This window comes from Eretmochelys imbricata, chromosome 15 (genome assembly GCF_965152235.1).
Source record: "Eretmochelys imbricata isolate rEreImb1 chromosome 15, rEreImb1.hap1, whole genome shotgun sequence".
Classification (NCBI taxonomy): domain Eukaryota; kingdom Metazoa; phylum Chordata; order Testudines; family Cheloniidae; genus Eretmochelys; species Eretmochelys imbricata.
Genome location: NC_135586.1, coordinates 12,736,670 through 12,760,137, shown reverse-complemented (window position 1 = coordinate 12,760,137; position 23,468 = coordinate 12,736,670). Strand labels below are relative to the sequence as shown.

Here is a 23,468-nt window from a genome sequence, read left to right as displayed (position 1 = left end):
GGGGACACACACACTCGAATATATAAAACCGATTTCTAAAAAACCGACTTCTATAAATTCGACCTAATTCCGTAGTGTAGACATACCCTAAAGAACATTACCTATTGCCCTCTGGAGTCCTTCCTACTTCTTACCCACCCCCTGGATCACCAGAGCAGGGTTGCCTCTCTCATAAAACAGATGGTTTCCGAGAGAGGCAAACTGAAAAGCTGCCATTTGAAAAGAGACTCATTAAGGGAGAAAGAATTTTCATGGAGACTAGATTAGCATGTCAGGGATATATTTGTATCTCAGTTAAAATTACACTGAGCTTGCCAGAGTTCTTAGTCCAAAATACTACTGCTGGAAGGAGCAAGGAAAGTATTTCCAACACTCAGACCAGCTGCCTTTGTGACTAGCATGAGCTGATGTTGGCTCCCCCAGAACCCGCACCTTCTCTATAGTGCCTCCTAGAGGTTGGGATTGGAACAGCTACCACTGCGTGTCGTGTGTGAGCTCCCCATATTCAGCATTCTTACACAATTCCCTATAGTCTTTAAGCTCCTTCCTAGCCAGTTGCTCCTGCACCATTCCCTGTAGAGTCTTCTTTTGGGAGAGGTTTGGACAGGAGTAGCTGTGAGCTTCCCCACAACCCATTCAATGTTGAGACAGTTGTTGGAAAACCCCAACACTGAAGTACACATGCATGGATAACCTCCTTCAATGTCTTCTCAAAAACAAAACAAACCCACTAACAAGATGAGTCCTTTATCAGGGACGTGACATCTTGTTCAGGTAATTATGTGAAGTAGAACTCCTCAGCAAAGAGGTTATAGACTCCAAGGTGTAGGAATGAACTACATGCTGTCCTACAATGGAAAATATGATAAATATTTACCACCAGGATGTATTCATAGACTATTCTTATCAGTTTTAATAACACTCGGCAATTATATATCACTTTGCATTCTCAAAGACCTTCACAAACATCAGCTAATTAATCTTTACAGCGCCCATGTGAAGGAAAATTTACTGTGAGAAGTCAAGTATTGGATGGTCTTGGATCCTGCACTCTTTTGAGCCAGCACGTATCTTCTTCAGGGTACTGCAGAGCTGGGGTCTCAAGAGACTCTTCCATAGGAACATGGGAATTGTCATTCCAGGTAAGACCACTGGTCCAAATCTTCCAGTATCCTGTCTCTACCAGTGCTCAGTACTAGATATTTTAGAAGAAAGTGGAAGACATCCCATAACAGGTAAGTTTGGAATAACTTGCCCATAGGGGAAATTTCTTCCCAATTCCATCAGTTAGTGGTTGTTTAGCCCACTTAAAACAGAATGGCTTATATTTCTCGACAGTTATTGTACCCTAGCTAATGTAACTGTGGATGTTCTCATTATCCATAGAGATGTCTATTTTCTGTTTGCTAAGCAATTTCCAAATTGACACATCTTAAAAAGTTTGAGAGAAGGATGGTACAGAATTCCAAAAAGAGGAATGATACATGAGTAAAAGATTTTTAAAGTTATTGTACCCATTTGATTAATTAGACAGCAATTCTGTTAATGACTGCAGTGAAAATTAAGAGGTAAATATTTGTGGTGGAAATGGCCCACCTTGATTATCATACACATTGTAAGGAGAGTGATCACTTTAGATAAGCTATTACCAACAGGAGAGTGGGGTTTTTTTGGGGGAGTGTGGGGGGGGAAGAAAACCTGGATTTGTGCTGGAAATGGGTCACCTTGATTATCATACACATTGTAAGGAGAGTGATCACTTTACATAAGCTATTACCAGCAGGAGAGTGGGGTGGGGGGAGAGAAAACCTTTTGTAGTGATAATCACCCATTTTTTCGTGGTTTGTGTGTATAAAAACGTCTTCTATATTTTCCACAGTATGCATCTGATGAAGTGAGCTGTAGCTCACGAAAGCTTATGCTCAAATAAATTGGTTAGTCTCTAAGGTGCCACAAGTACTCCTTTTCTTTTTGCAAATACAGACTAACACGGCTGTTACTCTGAAACCTGTTGTGGTCAATGGGAACTACTCATGGAAGAAGTTAAGCACATACATGTTTGCAGGATCAGTGTATAAGTAAGGATCCCAGGGCTTAGCCCAAAGATGTAGTCCCGGGGAGATTGCATGATACAGGGTCCATATTGTTTCATCTACCTCTGCTTGGAGGTTTGCAGCTGGCATGTGCAGAGAATTAGGCTTTGTCTATACTGGAACTTTGTTGGAAAAACTTTTGTCCTCCCAGGGTGTTAAAAAAACACACACCCCAAACGACAAAAGTTTTACCAACGAAAAACGCTGGTGTGAACAGCCCTTTGTCAGCAGCTGCTGCTGCTGCTGCTGCTCTTCGAGGGTGGAAGTTTTTTGTTGGCAGGAAAGCTCTCTCCTGCTGACAAACAGCAGCTACACTTCATGCCTTTTAGTGGCACGGCTGTAGCGGCAAAGCTGTGTTGCTAAAAGGTGGGTAGTGTAGACAAAGCCTCTGAAAGCAGGGAAGTGTTGTGAAAGGTTGGAGATTTTCCACTAGAAATGCTCCAGGAGTAAATGGGTTAATAGTTTTCATCTCAACTTTCAAAGCAATCTTTGGAGTGTTCTGCCAAAAAAAGCAATTTATGCTCATAAAAGAGAGGAAAAAGTCTTTTACTGAGATCTGTGTGCGTAAGAGTGTTCTGCACACACATTTCTTAACAGACATATCAAGGCACTTAACAGACTGTTTCCGTCAAAGCCACTGTGGGGCAGTCAATGAGCCGGTTAATGCAAGCTCCCTCCTATAGCTCTCACTGCCCCAGAGCAAGACAAGACAAGAGTCTCAGCCAGACTCTTGCGAACAACAGGACTGAAATCCTCTCTCTCTGCTGCACTGGGGAAGGTCAGGATAGCCATGTCTAAAAGGAAGATCTGCTGTCTTGTGCTGCTGGTCCTAGGGCTCCTGGCTATTGCAGTTTCTGTCATTGTAATCCTGGCGCTGCCCAAGTGTGCTCCTGGAAGTTATCTGCATGCTGCTGTAGCAGCTGACACTGAAATCTGTTCAGACATTGGCAGGTATGTGCGTGGACTTTTCTGTTTGGAACTTGTGTATGTAGTGCAAGCTATAGAGCCAGAGTGAAAGACAGGTAGATGATACTAGAGATTATAGTTAAAACCAGCACTTCCCAGTGACTGAGCAGGAGGAACTGGGTCTTACCCTCTCCCCTAATCCTCAGTCTGAAGAGTTATGTCAGATACCTGAGCACAAGCTCCTGATCATAGGTCAAGTCAAGTTCATTCCTGGTGTAGGAGCTCTGAAGTCAGACATGCTTTGCCGTACATACCAGTACCAGTACATACCAGAAGGATATTCCTTTTCCTTCTCTCACATCTAAGTTTGGCTGCTCTGCAGACCTGTCTGTTTCCTGAGGGTGCAGATAATGACTGTCACTCGTATTCGAGTGTGACTACAACTGGAACCCACAAGGCAGCTCTTAAGGAGAAGCAGGCAGTAGATTAATCTCTCTTCACTGGGCAGTAATCTCTGTTCAGCAAGACTTTAGAAACAAACTGAGAGACGGTGAAGAGGAGAACATAAAGGGGAGAAGTGGTGTTAGGCTGCAAGGAAAGACGAGCACCTACGCTTGTGGGCAGCACTGCCCAGGCTGGTCAAAATGTCCTTTATATCCATAAAAAAGGAAGCATGGGGAAATTATTTCACTTAATTATCTTAATGCTGAAGAAATAAAGGCAGCTCTCCAGATCCCTTGTGTGGAGAGCTGGGGAACTTCAGATAGATCTTTATAGAAACAGGTATGACTGAGTTTCCCCTCTCACTTTGTATTGTTATGCCTGGGTGTGAAGGGATTAATTTATTTCTGGAAACAAGACAGGCAATGCAGTGATTGGGGCAGGAGAGGGGCAACGTCACATAAGCATGAATGAACTATCAAGAACTGTCAACCTGTAGAAGCTAATGAATCATAGATTCCTCAGACTATTGTATCAACTTTGTGTTGTGTGTATCTGTGTGGACTTGAGGAGGAGGGGAGGAGATGGAGGATTTTCCTGCAAGAACTAAGGGTGGGGAATTAAAGCAAATCTCTAGGCAAGTAAACAAGTCTGGAGAGGCAACACCCTTCTGGGGAAAATGGCATCTCCTGGTTTGTGCGTATTGAAGAAGGCTACCAAAGAACGGAGAACTCTCTAATGTGACCAGCCTGTCATAAGGGGGTGTCACTCTCCTTGGATCCAAGAACTCATGACACTGTGTGGGACAGACCCTGACATAGGGTATGAAGGACTTTGGACCCCACCAAGGTCTCCACATTGAAGGGGGGGTGACACCTGCTAGGGGTGACAGGTATGCATGTAAACTGTGGCTGTCAAGATATGTTCTCTCAGTGAATTGTAGGAAGAATTGTTGACTAAATCTCTGGTGTGGAGGGAAAGGTGGGTTCCTTCCTTGAGTAAGGTGATGGCTAGAGGTCTGAGACTTGAGTAGGATGCCCTCAAGGAGGCCATGAAGGGGATAGAGGTGCAGCTAGCTTTGGAATTTGAGACACCTGGCTCAGCAAGTAGCCGTATCAGTAGGAGGTGAGGGCTCAGTGCCTCATGTGATTGGACCCTGACCCATGACTCAAGCCACTTATGACAGCAGCAACATTTCAAAGGCTTCATTTTCTCTTACCTGCACTGAGTGTTATGCTAGCAGCCAGCTCTGACTCACGTTTATTGCCACTATGGCCAGTCAGGGAGCATTGCTTTGCTATTGGAATAAGGATGGCCCAATGTTAGGGAGCTACATGGGTGGCTCGGGAGAGTGGGATTCAACACCCTGCTTCAGCACAGACTTTCTGGGTGATCTTGGGCAAGTCTCTCACTGTACCTCAGTTCTCCCTCCATGCCTCACAGGGGTGCGGTGAGGGTAAATCTATTAACGATCGTGAGGTGCTCAGGTACTATGGTGATGGGGGCCAGAGAGGTTCCTGAGACAGACGGATTCAAGGACAGGTCTCTAGCTAGCCTTATCCAAACCTCACTTAGAATAGAATAGGATCATAGGACTGGAAGGGACCTCGAGAGGTCATCTAGTCCAGTCCCCTACATTCATGGCAGGACTAAGTATTATCTACACCATCCCTGACAGGTGTTTGTCTAAACTGCTCTTAAAAATCTCCAATGATGGAGATTCCAAAACCTCCCTAGGCAATTTATTCCGGTGCTTAACCACTCTGACAATTAGGAAGTTTTTCGTAACGTCCAGTCTAAACCTCCCTTGCTGCAATTTAAGCTCATTGCTTCTTGTCCTATCCTCAGAGGTTAAGAAGAACAATTTTTCTCCCTCCTACTTGTAACAACCTTTTATGTACTTGTAAACCCCTCTCAGTCTTCTCTTCTCCAGACTAAACACACCCAATATTTTCAGTCTTATAGGTCATGTTTTCTAGACCTTTAATCATTTTTGTTGTTCTTCTCTGGACTTTTTCCAGTTTGTCCACATCTTTCCTGAAATGTGGCTCCCAGAACTGGACACAATATTCCAGTTGAGACCTAATCAGCATGGAGTAGAGCAGAAGAATTACTTCTTGTGCCTTGCTTATAATACATCCCAGAATGATTTTTGTTTTATTTTAACCGTGTTACACTGTTGACTCATATTTAGCTTGTGCTCCACTATGACCCCCGGATCCCTTTGCATAGTACTCCTTCCTAGGCAGTCATTTCCAATTTTGTATATGTGCACCTGATTGTCCCTTCCTAAGTGGAGTATTTTCCACACCTCTTTGTTTTCTGTCCAGCATTTCAGACTGGACAATAAAGAAAACCCTCTTGGTGGTGGTGTTTCTGAGTCCATGCTTCAGGAAAGTCTCCAGGGGCAGGGCTATTGCATTGCTGGGGCACATGCTTGAAAGCCACGGGAAAACGAATGAGGTATCCAACTCAGCTAACATGGGGATTTTCCTATTCAGATGCCAATGCTGTGGTGGGGACTGTTGTATACAGGTATCAGTCTGCTCTTCTCCTCCCTCCAGGCTTTCTCCCACAGTCACCTCACAGTCACCTCAGCTGCTCCCAGGGCTTCAGCCACTGCCTTTATGTTGGTGACTGGGAAATCTACCTCACTACACCATACTCCCTGCTTCTGCCCATTTCCCACACATTCAGCTCCCTCTCTGACCTCTGACACAACTGAGGATCTTTCCTTTCCTCCAAAACCTTCCCCTCTCTCTGGTTCCTCTTTTCATCAGCAACTGGACCACCCTCCCTGTCACATAGTATGATCCTTGAGCAGGGGTGAAAGTAATAATAAATTCTTACCGGTACGGGGGCCGGTGCGTCGGGCGGAAGGGGCGGGGCTGGGGGGGGGGTCAGCCTCCCCCAGCCGGCCCATCCGCGCTGCCTGGCCCCTGCCACCCGGGGCTCCGACGGCGATTTAAAAGGGCCCGGGCTCTGGCTGCTGCCCTTTTCCCGGCCCCCTTCCCCCCGCCAGTCAGTGGCCTGCGGCGCGGAAAGGGGCAACGATGTTAAAGTGCTGCGGCAGCGCTTTAACATCATTGCCCCTTTTGGCTCACCCGTTGGCAGCCCTGCCAGTAGGGTCCCTACCGGCAGAGCTGCCAACGGGGGGGGGAGGGGGAGGAGGGGCAGCAACGTTAAAGCACGGCCACGGCAGTTAATGCCTTTGCCGCGGCAGCACATTAACATGGGCTGCATACGGGCTAGTAGCGGCTTCTTACCGGTACGCCGTGCCGGCCCGTACTGGCTCACTGTCACCCCTGTCCTTGAGCCTCATCCTGCTCCTAGCATCTAGCTTCTCACCAAATCCCCTTGCCACTTCCTCTGTAGCATCTCTGAAACCTGTCCTCTCCTCCTGGCTCACACTTTTGTGTCCGAGCTACCATTGCCTCTTCCCCGCCGTCCCACACAGAGCTCCCTTCAGCCCATGTCGCTTTGACACTATCCAGTTTTTTATCCCTGGATTTCTCTTTCAGTACTGAATGAAAGTGACTCAAGTGATTACAAAGGCTAAATCCCTAAAGTAGAAGCAGCTCTCCTGAACCCTGACCTAGTTATTTCCAGATTTTGAAACTTTGCTGGTTTTTATTCTTCAGTCAAAATATATTTTTAATAAAATATCTGCCACATGCTTTACAATGAGCATCCATTAATGAATGGAGATGAGATTCCTGTGGCATTACATACTGCAGCATCTGTCAAGCTTCCTGAGTGTTTGATTAATAGTGTTTGATAGCCAGGCCCCATCCAATTCCAATTAAACTCAAAGGAAAGATTCCATTGACTTCAAGAGGAGTTGAAGTGGGCCCCTTATAATAGGAAAAACTGTTCCCTGCTGTCCTGAGGACATAGCCCTTTGGGCACTGTTCTTTCCCCCTCTAATGAAGTGTTTGTCTGTAACTTCACCAGTGAGTGAAGCTAGGAGGATGCTCATAGGAAAGTCTGTCTTCTTCACTGACCTGCCCCCTGTACTTGAACCTCGGCAGCAGTATAACTCAGTGATTTGAGGAAGCTGACTCAGACCTCCAGGGTTCTACTCCAGGTGCTTCAACTAACCTGTGGTTGGCAACTTGCAACCTCTCTGTGCCTCAGTTTCCCGATTTATGGTGATGATAATTCCATCTTGTGGATGTTTTTGAGGCTTGGGTCACTATAATGTTTCTAAAGCCCTTTATATCCTTTAGAGAAAGAAGCTGTACATATGGGAAGTTTCACTATCCTTACTGGCATCACTCACAGATTCTGTGCTAGGTTTATTGTTACTAACTCAGTGGCTAAGAGAAAGCATCTCTGGCTTCTGGGTGATAGAAGGATTTCCAGTGCTGAAAGACAACTAGGTCCTTTGTGGTATAATGGTATGCTTATGGAGGATGGAGAGAGGGAAAGGACTATTATATTATTGAGTCTCTTCCTGCTAATCCAGTCTACAGACCCTGGACAGAGAGCGTCTGTAGTAGATTGAGCAAGAAACCTGAGTGTACCTAAACTTTTCCTTTGTGGGAGCCATAGATGTTTGAAATCCACAGATGTGAATTTTGTGGCCTCAGTCCAGCTCCAACAATGGGGTCTCTTTCCCGCTTGGCCCACAAAGAGTACAGATGGAGAAGTATCTAAACATGAACCCTGAGGAATCTGTTTATCCTTAGCATTCTGCACGGAGGTGTATTCAGACCAGGTACTATCCCCCACACATGCCCTGAATCTCCCAGTCACAGTGCATCCTTTCCCTTCACTGCATTTTTAGGTCATTATAACCCCCTGTGTGAGCATTAGAAGAGGCTTTTCCTCCCAAGCAGACAAAGGACTATGTATTCCCATCCCTACCTGCCTCCATCCACCTTCTGGTGGGGCTGCCTGCTCAGAGCTCTGGGCAGAAACCCACCCGCCCCAACCATCACCACTGCAGTGTGCTGTTTTGCCTGCTGTTGTTTCTGAAACTGAAAGTGGGGGCATGAGCCAGCAACAGGGGGTGACAGAGGATTTTGGAAAGATAGACCACAGAAGAAGAGTTTGTTCCTAGCAGAGGAAAGGCAGGGCCAGTTGGGAATCACTGCAGCCGGGAATCCTCTCTTGACTTGACCTTCCCTCCCAGCAGCCATCAATCTTGCAACCTCCCCAGTAAATACTAAGGAGAATACTGGAAACTAGTCTCTTTTGAAACAGCATCCCCCAAGAGATTTGCTAATTTCCTTGTGGCTAAGCCCCTAAAGGATGGGGGAGCTGGGAAGGCCAAACGTTTTACAACCAAGTGATATTCACATTAATATGAAACCCAGTTCATAAGCCAAGGATACCCTACAAAAGTCATTTGCAGTTTTGAAGACCTCCGCTGTTTCTTGTTAATCTTTCTTTGCATCCCAAGGGATCTCCTCCTAGTTTAAGAATTATCAGCTTGGCCACTAAACATTCCATAGAAACGGCTGTTTCGTTTACTCCTGATAAGCCATCTGAGTCAGCCAAGTCAAGGGCTGGTATCATCTCAGGCCCAAGCTTGCATGAAGAAGAAGAAATATTTCCCAAGAGTGTTTAATGCCTTCACATTTCCAGAATTTACCCAATAGCAGCAGAGATCCTTCTTTTATCATCCCAGAATGAAATCACAGCCCCCATGAAGTCAAGAACTGAACGGACTTTGACTTCAGTGGGGCCAGAGTTTAACCCCCTGGTATCTGAGAGTTGTGCTCTCTATGTTTAGCTGCTACTACTGCAGGAGTTGTTTGTTAACTGGCTTTAGGCAGGAGGCTCTAGAAGCTTTATAGCCTCCTGCATCATAACTAGGCCTGATTGTTTGACGTGGCAAAAAATGGGAAAACTTACAATTTTAGTAAAAATAGAAAAGGGGGAAAAAAAGTCACAGGGAGGGGGCAGGGACGGTAGCGAAAGCAGCAGCAGCATGGCTCCTGTCATCTCAGTGTGAGGTAGAAATGGATAAGCAGGACAGATGTGCAGAGCAGTGTGATACTGCAGAGACTGGAGAGCTGCTGTGAGGCCAGCAGGCTTGCCCTGCCTAGCAGCAGCAAAGCCTACATATCTAAATGCTTCGTTTTTAATTACAGGTGTTCACGTTTAATCCTTGGCTCCTTAAAATTGGTCATTATCTGCCCAGACCTTTTTTAGCCTGTGCTTGAACCTCAGCCTGTCTATGTGGAGGCCTATGTCCAATGTTTCACCTGACCTCCGTGCACACAATTAGCCTCTGATGCAGAATGATATTGCTTCCTCTGCTGTGCACCATACAAGTCCTTGCAGGTGTAAAACCAGCTGATGGGAGAGGTTACAAATGCAGCCATGGCTTCAGCAGGGATGCCTGGCTTCACCTCCCCACTGCTGGGAAAATTGCAGCAGTTCGGGGGGGGAAGGGCCTTGGTGGCCGTTCGGATCCCATGAAAGTAAAACAGATAACTGGGACACTGCTGAGAATTTTTTTTTTTAATGCAATTACACAGAGCCTTAAGCCAGGTTGTAAGACCCCTGCTGGGAGCAACCATTTGGCATTGTGAGGAAGAGGCTGGCTTGATTTTTTGTTTGTGATTGTTCTCCACTGTGGTCTCCTGAATCCACCATAAGAAATCCCTCTGGATTCCTCTGCAAGAGCTTCTCTGGCTGGGGCTGCTTTAACAGACTGGAATGAAATGTGGGCGTGGAGTGGAGCCAGGCTCTTATTTACTCTCCTTTGCTGCTCCCCCCTGAAGGGATTGTTAAACTCTAAACAGTCTCTCCCTGGTAATAGACCTTTGCTCCTCAGTTGCTGCTCTTGCTGCTGAGAACCCTCCAAGGGTCAATGCTCACTGTCTGGTGCTGCTGAGAATAGACTGGAGACCTGATATTAGTGATGCTGCTTCGAAGCTCTGGATGGTGCCTGTCCTTTGAATTCTGCTGCCTTCCTTGCAAACTGATGCTACAAGTCCAATTGCAGAGAGAAATGTGTAACTGGGCAGGAGTCTAGTGTCTTGGGGCATGTGTAGGGCATCTACGAGAGATGGTGGGAATTGCAGCCTATGATGGAAATCCAGGATCAGTGGAACCACAAAACTTACCCTAGTTACAGGAAAGGTTCCTTTAAAAGAGCTGTGTTTGCCAAGTGTCTCAACCCTCACAGTCATAATCAGTAACAGAACAGGATATTGGCAGTTGCCAAGGTATGAAAAGGTTCCTAAAATTCAAACCAAGCCATCTAATACTATGATTTCATCAGATGCAATACTCACAAGCTAGTCTGGGTTTGTACTTGGATGGGAGACCTAAGGAAAACCCCAGATGCTGCAAGAAATGGTGTTGGTGATACAGTATGGGACAACCTGAATGAGGGAGGCAACCTAGTGACAGAGGATGTGGCAAAAGCTAATTGTACTCAATGCTTTTTTTGCCTCTGTCGTCACAAACAAGGTCAGCTCCCAGACTACTGCACTGGGCAGCACAGCATGGGGAGGAGGTGACCAGCCCTCTGTGGAGAAAGAAGTGGTTCGGGACTATTTAGAAAAGCTGGACGAGCACAAGTCCATGGGGCCGGATGCGCTGCATCCGAGAGTGCTAAAGGAGTTGGCGGATATGATTGCAGAGCCATTGGCCATTATCTTTGAAAACTCATGGTGATCCGGGGAAGTCCCGGATGACTGGAAAAAGGTTAATGTAGTGCTCATCTTTAAAAAAGGGAAGAAGGAGGATCCTGGGAAGTACAGGCCTGTCAGCCTAACCTCAGTCCCTGGAAAAATCATGGAGCAGGTCCTCAAGGAATCAATTCTGAAGCACTTAGAGGAGAGGAAAGTGATCAGGAACAGTCAGCATGGATTCACCAAGGGCAAGTCATGCCTGACTAATCTAATTGTCTTCTATGACGAGACAACTGGCTCTGTGGATGAGGGGAAAAGTGGTGGACATGTTGTTCCTTGACTTTAGCAAAGCTTTTGACACGGTCTCCCACAGTATTCTTGCCAGCAAGTTAAAGAAGTATGGGCTGGATGAATGGACTATAAGGTAGATAGAAAGTTGGCTAGATTGTCGGGCTCAACGGGTAGTGACCATTGGCTCCATGTCTAGTTGGCAGCCGGTATCAAGTGGAGTGCCCCAAGGGTCAGTCCTGGGGCCGGTTTTGTTCAATATCTTCATAAATGATCTGGAGGATGGTGTGGATTGCACCCTCAGCAAGTTTGCAGATGACACTAAACTGGGAGGAGAGGTATATATGCTGGAGGGTAGGGATAGGATACAGAGGGCCCTAGACAAATTAGAGGATTGGGCCAAAAGAAATCTGATGAGGTTCAACAAGGACAAGTGCAGAGTCCTGCACTTAGGACGGAAGAATCCCATGCACCGCTACAGACTAGGGACTGAATGGCTCGGCAGCAGTTCTGCAGAAAAGGACCTAGGGGTTACAGTGGACGAGAAGCTGGATATGAGTCAACAGTATGCCCTTGTTGCCAAGAAGGCCAATGGCATTTTGGGATGTATAGGTAGGGGCATTGCCAGCAGATCAAGGAACGTGATCGTTCTCCTCTATTCGACATTGGTGAGGCCTCATCTGGAGTACTGTGTCCAGTTTTGGGCCCCACACTACAAGAAGGATGTGGAAAAATTGGAAGGAGTCCAGCTGAGGGCAACAAAAATGATTAGGGGACTGGAACACATGAGTTATGAGGAGAGGCTGAGGGAACTGGAATTGTTTAGTCTGCGGAAGAGAAGAATGAGGGGGGATTTGATAGCTGCTTTCAGCTATCTGAAAGGGGGTTCCAAAGGGGATGTATCTAGACTGTTCTCAGTGGTAGCTGATGACAGAACAAGGAGTAATGGTCTCAAGTTGCAGTGCGGGAGGTTTAGGTTGGATATTAGGAAAAACTTTTTCACTAGGAGGGTGGTGAAACACTAGAATGCGTTACCTAGGGAGGTGGTGGAATCTCCTTCCTTAGATATTTTTAAGGTCAGGCTTGACAAAGCCTTGGCTGGGATGATTTAGTTGGGGATTGGTCCTGCTTTGAGCAGGGGGTTGGACTAGATGACCTCCTGAGGTCCCTTCCAATCCTGATATTCTATGATTCTATGAACCTTCCCTCTATATCAGCCCAGTGCCCTTATACAGTGTTGAGAGAGAGGGGCATTAAGCTTCTTGAAATGTCACCTTTCTGTTGAGAAATAGTAAGAAGTGCTATGTGCTTTTGGACAGATGCTGTATTTGATCACAGAGATGGTTGCATTTTCAGAATGGGTAAAGTCACTATTACATATGTTTTCATCAGTCAGTAAAAAGAGTACGTAAAGCATTAGGAGTCATTAAACACTGCATATTTTCATGGTCATCTAGTGTAGGTTTCATAACATGGTTAATGTGTGTTAACAAAACAATGGATTAAAAATTAAAACGTGCTCTACTTTGACAGGAAGATTCATGATCCTCTTGCAGATTGTTAAAAGGAATCGCTTCCTACTTAGCTCTGACAACGTTATTATTATTTGTATTATTGTAGCACCTAGAACCTCCAGTCCTAGTGCTACGTGGTGTAGAGACATGAAAAAAGAAGACAGTTCCTACCCCAGAGAGCTCACAACATGTGAGATATGATGCAACAGACAGATGTTTGGGGTGGGTTGGAAGGATGAAGCAACATATAAAATGAATAGCTTTTAGCAGAAACTACAGCTCATCATTTGCCTAACCAATGGCAGACAAGATTCCACCTGTTCCCCCTCTCCCTCTGCTGCCACACCCCAGGTTAGTGAGGTACATTCATCAGCATTGGCCTGGATTGTGAATTACTTATTCCAGTTAATAAGCATGAGTAGTGACTTTTCATGAGTCAAGAGTGGACTTCTCATGAGTTCTAACTAGACTTCAGTGGGATCCACAAGATGAGTCTTTGATATCAGGAACAGCCTGACTATTTAATGTACAATTATTATTTATTTTCATTCTTAGGCCTGTCTGCGGGCACCTCCCATTGACCTCAGTTGGAATCACATTTTAAAGCATTGAATTTGCCTGAGTTTTATTAACTTGTGTCAAGTTGTGTTAGAGAGAGTGCATTACTACACACTGAAGTCTAACCATTTTGTATATGTGGCATTTCTATAAAGCCCTAGAAGTGTTTGTAGTAATTAAATAGTGTTTTATCACACAGTGTTGCTGTTGTTAAGTAAATGTTGCTTTTGTTGGGAATTTAAAAGCTTTAAGCAGCAGACTGAGGCCCTTGGGAGCATGTGTGTGACTTATAGACTCCAACTTGCTGACAGAGTTGTGACCGTGGTCCCAGGGGAGCCATACTGAGATTACTTAATTAGGGCAAACTGCAAAGAATGGGGCAGACAATCCTCAAAGTTGGTGGTCATTCCAGTACTTAGATCCACCAAGCTAGCCTCAAAACAGCTTCTGCAATACCATACTGGTTACCCAGAAACCAAAACACAGCTCCCTTAAAGCAACCCAGCAGTAGGTCTCCATCCAGACACCCAAGTCAACTATGATGAGAATTACTGAAAATCTTATTCACCATACAAGAAAGTTCTACCAATCCCAAAGGATCAGACACATTACCTCCCAGGTTAATGAATATTTCAGATCTTACCCAAATACACACTTACAGCCAATTCTTATTAACTAAACTAAAATTTATTTAAAAAGAAAAGAGAGAGAGTATTGCTTAAAAGATCAGTATGCGTACAGACATGAGTGCAGTTCTGAGATCATTCATATGATGGTGAGCTTTGTAGTTGCAAAGAGTTCTTTCAGAATTAGTCCATAGGTTATATAGTCCAATGTTAATATTTAGGGTGATACCGATGGGACTGGAGATCTCAGTCAAGGTTCCCCTGCATAAAGCATCAAGCAGATCTGAGATGAAAGGATCAGGTCCCAAGAGTTTTTATACAGTTTTCTGACAGCCTCTTGACCATACAGTCCTGGGTGAAAAATAGGCCTTTGATGTAACCTTCTGGTTCCCAAATATCACCAGTAATTAACTACATGTATTAACATAAGGTAATTTATCCATTAAGTAGTTCATATACAGCTTACCACAAACTTTAAAGAGACATATAGACAATGACATTATTTCACTCACATTTCATCTAAATATTAATATTTCCTTTTGATCTCTGAATCAATAGCTATAGTAATAGACAGGAACTGTCTGTTTACATGGCTAACATCTAACAAGATATAAGTAAACACATGCGATTAGGGTCACCTCTAATTCTCTAACGATACATGATTGCATTTCAAAATTCTAGCCCATTTAACATGAAATGGCCCTAATTACCATTTACATAGTTTTGTAACATGTTTCTAAAGGTTGAATCTGGGTTATTCAGCCTGCGAGCTGCTTAACCCTTTCTGGCCATGTGTCACAGGAGTACACTGAACTAATGCGTTTAAAATGCAGAGGGCACTGGCTCTGAATTCCCATGTGTGTTTGGATCGGGTGGAAAGAATTGTCCATGAAGGGTAAACACTCAGTGTATCTCCTGGGATAATGCAAGAACTGCTCATCTTCTGGCAAAAATAAGCAACCACTGTAGTGTGTGAATGAAGAGGGCCTAGGGGTTCTTTAGGTTGTGGTATTTCTCACGTAATTTTAAATGTTCAGGAGGGTGTGAGTGATTTATCTGTGTTGCTTTAAAAAGATATTGGCCAAGGGGCCATAGGACAATGGTGAATGTGGGTTATAGGAATTGCAAACATTGTCATAAATTATAAATATAGGTGTAAACTCAAGTGCTGGAATCTGTGGTCTCGGAAGGGTCAGCAGCTCATATGATGGTCATGGGCTTTTTATATTTAAAATCCTCTCCCTACTCCCTTAAAACCTCTTGTGCTAGGAAAAAAAACTCCACACCTGTCCAGCAGTGAAGGGAACTTCTTATAATGGGCGGAAGTAGGGAAGAGAGACACATCTTTCAGCACGTCTTTAACCACCCCAGGGCTCTGCATTCGCTGCTGCTTTTTCACATGGAAGATCCTCTCGGGGAACAAGTGGAGAGTGGCAGATTTGTTCCACTTGGGAGATAAAGCCAGGCTGGAAACCTGGTCTCTGAAGCAGATATTCCAGGGATTTCTATGGGAGCATTGGAATAACCCCAGTGGAGCAGACCAGAGGCCCATCTAGTTCAGTATTCTGTTTCTAGTAGTGGCTAATCCTGGATGTTTCAGAGCAAATAACCAAATATAAATAGTGCTACACATAGGGACCCAATTTTACAGCCTGATGCCTTCACAGAGCTGTTTGTGCAGGCATGCCCCAGCTAGTGTCCTAATCTGATATTTTACTCCTGGCTTTGGCTGTGTTGGGATCAGCTATCAGAGTAATTTAGCATGACTTAAGTACATCAGTCAAGATAATGTTAATGGAAAATTCCCAACTGTAAAGGCCACCTGTTTACACAAAAAATGTTCTTGCAGATCTAAACGAATGTGTTTCTGAGAGGTACTTGCGAAACAAGCCCCCACAAGCTGAGGTGGCTCGTGATCAGTGGGTAAGATTAAGTGCAATTCCCTTTTCTCTTAGGCCAGGTCTACACTAGAAACTTTTTCTAGTAGAGTAAGACTGATTAGGGGGGTGAATTTTTTGCAGGTGACATTCCTATACTGGTAAAAGCCTTAGTGTAGGGGCAGTTATACAGCATAAACATGGTTTTGCTGGGATAGCTTATTTCACTCAGGGAACTAAGCTCTGTCATCGAAAGCACTTTTTGCCAGTATAAACTGCATCTAGGCGAGAGGATTTACCAATATAACTATACTGGGAAACCATTTCTAGTGGAGACTAGGCTTTACTCTTCCTAGAGAGTAGCATCCAGGGAATATTGAGCACATCCTGTTGCTAGTCCTTAGCTATGTGCTACTTGGTGCTAAGGCAACTAGGGCCAGTGTGGGGAGGTGGGGGCGGACCCACTTGAATGACAAAAGAAACGGTGGCTTAATGTAACTGTGGTTCTTCGAGATGTGATGCAGACATGTATTCCGCTTAGGTGTGTGTGCATCCAATGTGCTGGAGCCGGAGACTTTTGCCTAGCCTAGCAGTATGCATAGAAGACAGTGAATCGCACCTCCTGACTGTGGCCCTCCCCTGGCTACATGAAGTGACACCACCCTGACCCCCCCTAAAGTTCCTTTGCACTAAAAGCCCATGAGAGGAGACTCCAGTGCAGAGGGGATGAAGGGTGGGTCACATCTCAAAGAACCACACTTCCTGTAAGTAACCGTTTCTTCTTTGAAGAGATGCAGACGTGTATTCCACTTAGGTGACTCACAAGCAGTACCCCAGTCTAGAGGCAGGGCTTGGAGCCTACGCAATAGAGATCACAGAACTGCCCTTCCGAGGCCTGCATCCACTCGTGAAGATGCAGTAATAGCATAATGGTCTGTAAACATATGTATAGATGACCTCGTGGCAGCCGTGCAAATGTCCAGTATGGAAACATCACTGAGGAATGCCATCGATATCACTTGTACTCTTTTGGAGTGAGCCGTATCCGCTGAGGAGGCATAGGTGAAGCTATTTCATACACAGCCTTGATACAGGATGTTATCCATCTAGAAATGGTCTGTGCCAAAACTGCTTGCCCCTTCATGCTGTCTGCATATGACACGAACAGGTGAGGTGAAGCACGAATCGGTTAAGTCCTGTCTAGATAAAAGACTAGACATCGCTTGACATCCAGATTATGGAGGCGCTGTCCTCCTGGGGAAGAGGTGCAGCTTTGGGAAAAACAGGTAAATACACCGCCTGATTCAGATGAATCCGAGAGACCACCTTGGATAAAAACTTTGGGTGTGATCAATAGGTGCTGGAACTAGGCGTGCTGGGGGTGCTGCAGCACTCCCTGGCTTGAAGTGGTTTCCATCATATATGGGGTTTACAAAGTTTAGTTCAATGGCTCTCAGCACCCCCACTATAAAAATTGTTCCAGCAGCCCACTGTGATTGCAGTGTTACGTTCAGCTCCCCAAGGACAAAGTGAGCAGCTCAGCCATTAAGGCCTGCAACTCACACACACCCTTGCTGAAGTGATTGCTATCAGGAATGTGGTTTTCTGAGACAGGAGGGGCAGTGGGCAGGCTTCAAGGGGCTCAAACGGAGGGCCCATCAGAGCTGCCAGGACCATGTTTAGCTCCCACACTGGTTCTTGGACTAGATGATGTAAGCGGAGAAGCCCCTTCAGAAATCTCATCACTATGGCAGTGGAAAAAACTGACTTCCCTTAAATTGGGGGATGGAATGCAGATATTGCTGCCAAAAGCACCCTCGGGGAACTGAGCACAAAGCCAAATTTCTGAAGATGTAGCAGGTACTCTAAGATGTCCTAATGGAAGCCCCTGTCATTTGGGTCACACGGGTCAAGGACCACACCAAGAATTTATTCCAGCTCACTAAGTAGGCTGTTCTAGTGGAGGACTTCCTACTGTTGAATAGGACATGTTGGACAGCCGCCAAGCACTGCTCCTCCTCTTCATTCAGACATGTAGCCACTGCATTGTAAGGTTCAAGGAGCTGAGCGCAGGATGGATTGTGTGGCCGTAAACCTGAGTGAGCAGATCAGGATGGAGAGGAAACGGTATGGGAGGCTGAACTGACAGAGCAAGGAGCTCTGGGAACCAGCACTATCTCGGCAACACTAGAGCAATGAGATGAGCTTGGCCCCATCCGCATTGATGAACTATGGAATAGGTGGAAAGGCATACAGAAGAGCTAACTGCCAACTGCAGTGGAAGGCATCAGAGACGGAGCCTGGCCTGCAGCCCTCCCAGGAGCAGAATATATGACACTTTCTGTTTTCCCTTGTCACAAACAGGTTGATCATGGAGATGCCCCATGTTGTGAAGACAACCCTGCTGAGATGGTCTGCAAGACAATTTTGCACCCCCAGCAAATGGATTGCTACTGGAGTGATGTCTTCCTCGATGCAAAATTGCCACAGGTTGATCGCCTCCAGACAGAGTAACCTGGAACTTGCTTGTTCACATAGTACATTACGGTGGTATTTTCCCTCAGTATGTGAACCACTGAGTGTCTGATGCAGTCCCAGAAGGCATGGCATCCATTGTGGATGGCCTGAAGTTCCGACACATTGATATGGAAGGAGGTTTTCTGTACCGACCACAAGCGCTACACACTTAATGAGTTCAGCTGAGCCCCCCAAATCCAGAAGGGAAGCTTTGATAACCACTGACTTTGTCAGAGAGGGCTGAGCGAAGGGGACTATTTGGCACTACATTGTGGAGGGACTCCCACCAGCGCAAGGAATCCAGGACTTATGGAGGAAGGGGGAACCAGCCTGCCCAGAGAAGGCAGGGCAGGGAGATAAGCCATCCTGAGCCACATCTGAAGAGGGCAAAAGTGCAGCCTGGTAAACTGGGCCACCTGCATGCAAGCAGACATGTAGCTCCAACAGGCTTAGACACACGTGGACTGTCATGGATGGCTGAGACTGCAGACTGAGGCAGAGCTGCTGAGTTGCTTGGAAGTGGTCATCGGTAGGAATGCCCTCGACCTCATGGAATCTAACAGGAACCCAGTGAACTTGATTTGTTGTGTGGGAGCCAAGGTTGACTCTGCAGTGTTTAAAATGAGTCCCAGATGGTCGAACAAACGCAATGTGGTGTCAAGCATAGTAATGAGTGTGTCATAAATTTCAAGTACTGTGACAAAGCTCTGTCCTTGCCTCTGTGGGTCCCGCGTTTCCTGGCAGATTTCGCTAGCCTCAGAGGCTCACTGTGACCCTCCACGTAACCCTTCTTTATCTAGAGATAAGGGTCACAGTCTACTGAGCCATTTTCATCATAAGCCAGCAAGGGAGGTGAGGAGAAATTATCCTTCCTTGCACAGTCTCTGTTGTCTCCCAGTCTCAGTGATTAATCAGGGGACAAAGGTGGGGGGGGAGCCCGGGCCCACCCTCTACTCCGGGCTCCAGCCCAGGGACCCTAATAGTGTCAGCTATGGTAGCTGACCTTTTAGAAATATGACATGTACAATTCCCTGGGCTACTTCCCCCACAGCAGCCCTCACTTCCTCAAGCTCCACTTCACCCTTACCTCAGGGCCTCCTTCCTTGTGCCTGATATTGTGTGTACTACTCAGCCTCTCCAACAGCGCAGCTTCCTCCCACAGCTCCTGATATGCACACGCACCTGACTAACTGGGAGGCTTTTAACTAGTTTCAGCCAGCCCCAATTGGCTTCAGGTGTCCCAATCAACCTAGCATTCTCCCTGCCTGGACTAGATGATCCTTCCAGTCCTACGATTCTGTGATTCTGTGCTGATGCCATAGGCAGTGTTGGTCTCCACACAAACATCAGTACCAGAGTGCCTGAATGTGTCAATGTTGAGGGTGGTGAGAGCTGATATGGGAGCACTTGCGGAGTCAAATGCAGCGGGGCCAAAGAGGGTCCTGGTGCCATGGTCCCCCTCACTGATTCCGGTGCCAGCTCCATCCACACCATGGCAAGGGAAGGGTCTGGATGCGGCGCTGACAAACACACAGGTTCAGTGGCTCGCTCCATCAGAGGGACCATAAGTGGCACAGCCCTGAAGAGTCCTGGACCAATGGTGAGTTAGGGACCGAAAGGCAGAGAAGGTCTGCAGCTGCCTGGGTTGTCAATGATACCGGTACCGGCATCTCCCTCGTCAGTACCAGACTCAATGGATGCTCAGAGGCTGGAACCGGAGTCAATGGCACAGGATTTCTGCTCTTTCCACTCGGTACCAGGGAAGGGTCAGAGGAACCCGTGCCATCCCATGTTCCAGAACCAGCCATGTGCCAGTCTGTACTTTTCCTGGGGGAAGCAGAGGAGTTGCCCCACAACTTGGAATGGTCCTGATTGGTCTTATGAGACATCTTCCTTGATGTCGATAATGGAGAGCGGCTCCTCCGTCTCTTCGGCGAGGTGCCTGCCCCAGAATGAGAGACGGCAGCACTTTTCAAGCCTGAGGGCAATCTTTGGCCGAGGAGGACCTTAGTACTGATCGGGCCCCATGGCCTGTTGAAGCAGGTGTTGCTTCAGGCAAAGGTCCCGTGCCACCTGAGTCTGCTTTTTAAATAATTTACAGATCAAACAGTACTCTTAAGATGGGGCTCGCTGAGACAAAACACGCACCGTGGGGCGGAGGGGGTCGCTGTTGGGGGTCGCCTCTCCACATGAAGGACCGTGTTTAAAGCCTGGTGAGGGCATCAAGGGGGGAACACTATCTACTAATGCTATCTAACTACTGACTAATTACTTATGTACAGTAAACTAGGCTTAGAGTAAATGCAAGGTTATAAGACTACAGTCACAGACAGATCTTCAACTCCAGCCACGGTCGGTGAGAAGGGACTGAGGAGGGTCAACACCGCCTCATATAGCCAGGAGAGGGGCTGCAGCCCTGAGGCGCAAGCACGGCCCCTCTATGGGCACTGGTAGGCCAAAGTCTCTGGCACCGGCACGCTGGGTGTGCACACACCTGTGCGGAATACAGGTCTGCAACTACTTGAACAACTTCAGATTACTGAGCCAACAGATACTGTCTGAAGTGTGTTGTGGAGGTGACATGCTTTGGTTTTGGGCAAGGAGTGGAGTTAACAACTTGTTTGCTTGGCGTCTCTGTCTGGCCAGCAGAGGAGTGGTTGAAAACAAACCTCACTGTTGCCGACTGTCGTGGTATGAGGTGTGTTTCTTAAAGCTCCAACTTCTGGAGGTGTGTGGTTAGATGAGAATAGCAGCTTTTGTTTTAAAAAAGAAGTTTCTAGCCCACCCAGTTGCAGAGAAAAGCTTGAAAACAGAACCTAAGTGCACCCTAAAGACACTAAAACCGGAAGGGAAATAAATGGCATCCACATGTGTTAGGCTTAAAAATCATGAGGGTTTTCAATAGTATCTCATGATTTTGGGGGGCCTGATTCATGCCTTTTGAACATTTAGGATTAACAGTCCTGAAAACTGGGGTGGTTGAATCTGCCACTAAGAGAGTCAATTGAGGTTAATCTGGAGTTGTACGAGGGTGCGGTTGTAAGAAGGGTAGTTCCTGTTGCTTAGCCTCCATGCAAATACGTCATCTTAATAATGGTTCACTCCTGTAGCCTGATCTATAGATTATGAATAAAAATTCCCAGTTACTGTATCACTTTGAGGGTTGGCAGGTTCTTGTCCCAAGATCAGGCCAAGTATTATTAAAATTATATAGTTGGGATCCCCGATGTGCACAGGTGCAACACTCACAGTACAGGAACTCTTTTATATTTACAAATAAATAATTTATTAATACATTTAGCAAAGTCACACACACTAACTCAGTAAGGTAGATAGTTAATTTAGGCTTAAATAGAGACTGGGAGTGGCTAAGTCATTATGCAAGGTAGCCTATTTCCTCTTGTTTTTTCCTACCCCCCCCCCCCCGATGTTCTGGTTTAACTTGGATTTAAACTTGGAGAGTGGTCAGTTTGGACGAGCTATTACCAGCAGGAGAGTGAGTCTGTGTGTGTATGGGGGTGGGTTTTTGGAGGGGGGTGAGGGAGTGAGAGAACCTGGATTTGTGCAGGAAATGGCCTAACTTCATTATCATGCACATTGTGTAAAGAGTTGTCACTTTGGATGGGCTATCACCAGCAGGAGAGTGAATTTGTGTGGGGGGGTGGAGGGTGAGAAAACCTGGATTTGTGCTGGAAATGGCCTAACCTGACGATTACTTTAGATAAGCTATTACCAGCAGGACAGTGGGGTGGGAGGAGGTATTGTTTCATATTCTCTGTGTATATATAAAGTCTGCTGCAGTTTCCACAGTATGCATTTGATGAAGTGAGCTGTAGCTCACGAAAGCTCATGCTCAAATAAATTGGTTAGTCTCTAAGGTGCCACAAGGACTCCTTTTCTTTTTGTGAAAGTACATCTGAACATCCATACTTATACCATCCCTTGCAGGACAACCTGAAATGTTAGCCATTATCTTCCTCATCACCGTCACCTTCTTCATCTTCACCAGTGGCCATCATTCTGGCCCCTCCCAAGGGCTACCTCTCCCTACTGCCCCCAGGCTGGGATGCCACTTTTATAACATGTTATGCTGACATTACGCATCTCTAATGCATATTCAGTAGGGGTTTCTCCCCTCTTCCTTATTTGCATTTCATCTCCTTACCTGTGTTAAGGTATCCTTCTATAATTTAGTGTATTTATGATTTCACCCCATTATCATATACGTCAATTTGTTGCCAGGGCACTCTTGCAGTCAGATATTCCATCCAGGAGCCAGTTTCAATTCATGTTCTGTGGTGAGCTGATATTATGGACAAAATTCCCCCCTACACTCTACGTCCGGTTTCCCAAAACATATGTGTTACATAAGTTCGTAGGCCTCATGCTAACTGCTGAAGCCAGTGTCGTACAGGATACAAGCCTGTAGGTTCCTTGCATTACTGCTGAATATAATAAAGCAGAATATAATGCAAAGCAATGAATATAATAGAGGTAAGCTGGCCCACTGAGCTACACTTCTAAAGCTCCTTTCATCTGAGGAGAGCAAGGTACTTTCATAATCATTCAGCAGCAACATCATTCATTATATAAGGGGTTAAACTCATGCTACAAGAGGGGTGGCTTTGTAGGTAGGGCACCGGACTGGAGATCTAGATTTTGTTCTTGGCTCTGCTAGAAACTCTATGTGTGATCTTGGGCAGGTCCCAGAATCCCTCTCTGTGCGTCAGTTCCCCTATCTGTATAGTGGGAAGAATACGTCCGTGTGTGCCAGGAGTGTTGTGAGGCTAAATTCATTAGTGTTGGGAAGATGGTCAGAGGGCCCCAGAATATGTTACAAATAGAGATATGGACATGCCTGGCCTGCAGTGAGTGGGGATTTGAGCTTCCTCCAAGCTCAGTGCGATATGGAACAGAGTTGTGGATCCAGCCATTGCTTTGGAGGCACTGGTCACCACTCCATAGTGAGGACTGCATACTGGAAGGAGCTTGAAATGAAGCCTAGATTGGCATCCAGTGCCCTGACTGAGCTCGTTCACTCTGGTGTAAGTCT

General features: G+C 46.1%; 1 protein-coding gene across 4 annotated transcripts in view; it reads left to right on the top strand.

The window, feature by feature from the left end:
- Positions 1-1,006: 1,006 nt before the first annotated feature.
- The window catches only part of GGT5 (gamma-glutamyltransferase 5), a 43,689-nt gene continuing 21,227 nt past the window's right edge, over positions 1,007-23,468 (top strand). Inside the window, exon 1 of one of the 4 annotated variants that reach the window (XM_077835387.1) lies at positions 1,007-1,142. Coding sequence is in view for 3 of the 4 variants with exons in the window: in XM_077835386.1 (XP_077691512.1) it covers positions 2,884-3,044 (161 nt within the window). In the remaining variant the exon portion in view is untranslated. Of the gene's footprint in view, positions 1,143-2,599; positions 3,045-23,468 lie in introns of those variants that run through there. The other 3 variants (XM_077835386.1, XM_077835388.1, XM_077835385.1) reach the window with 3 other exon arrangements.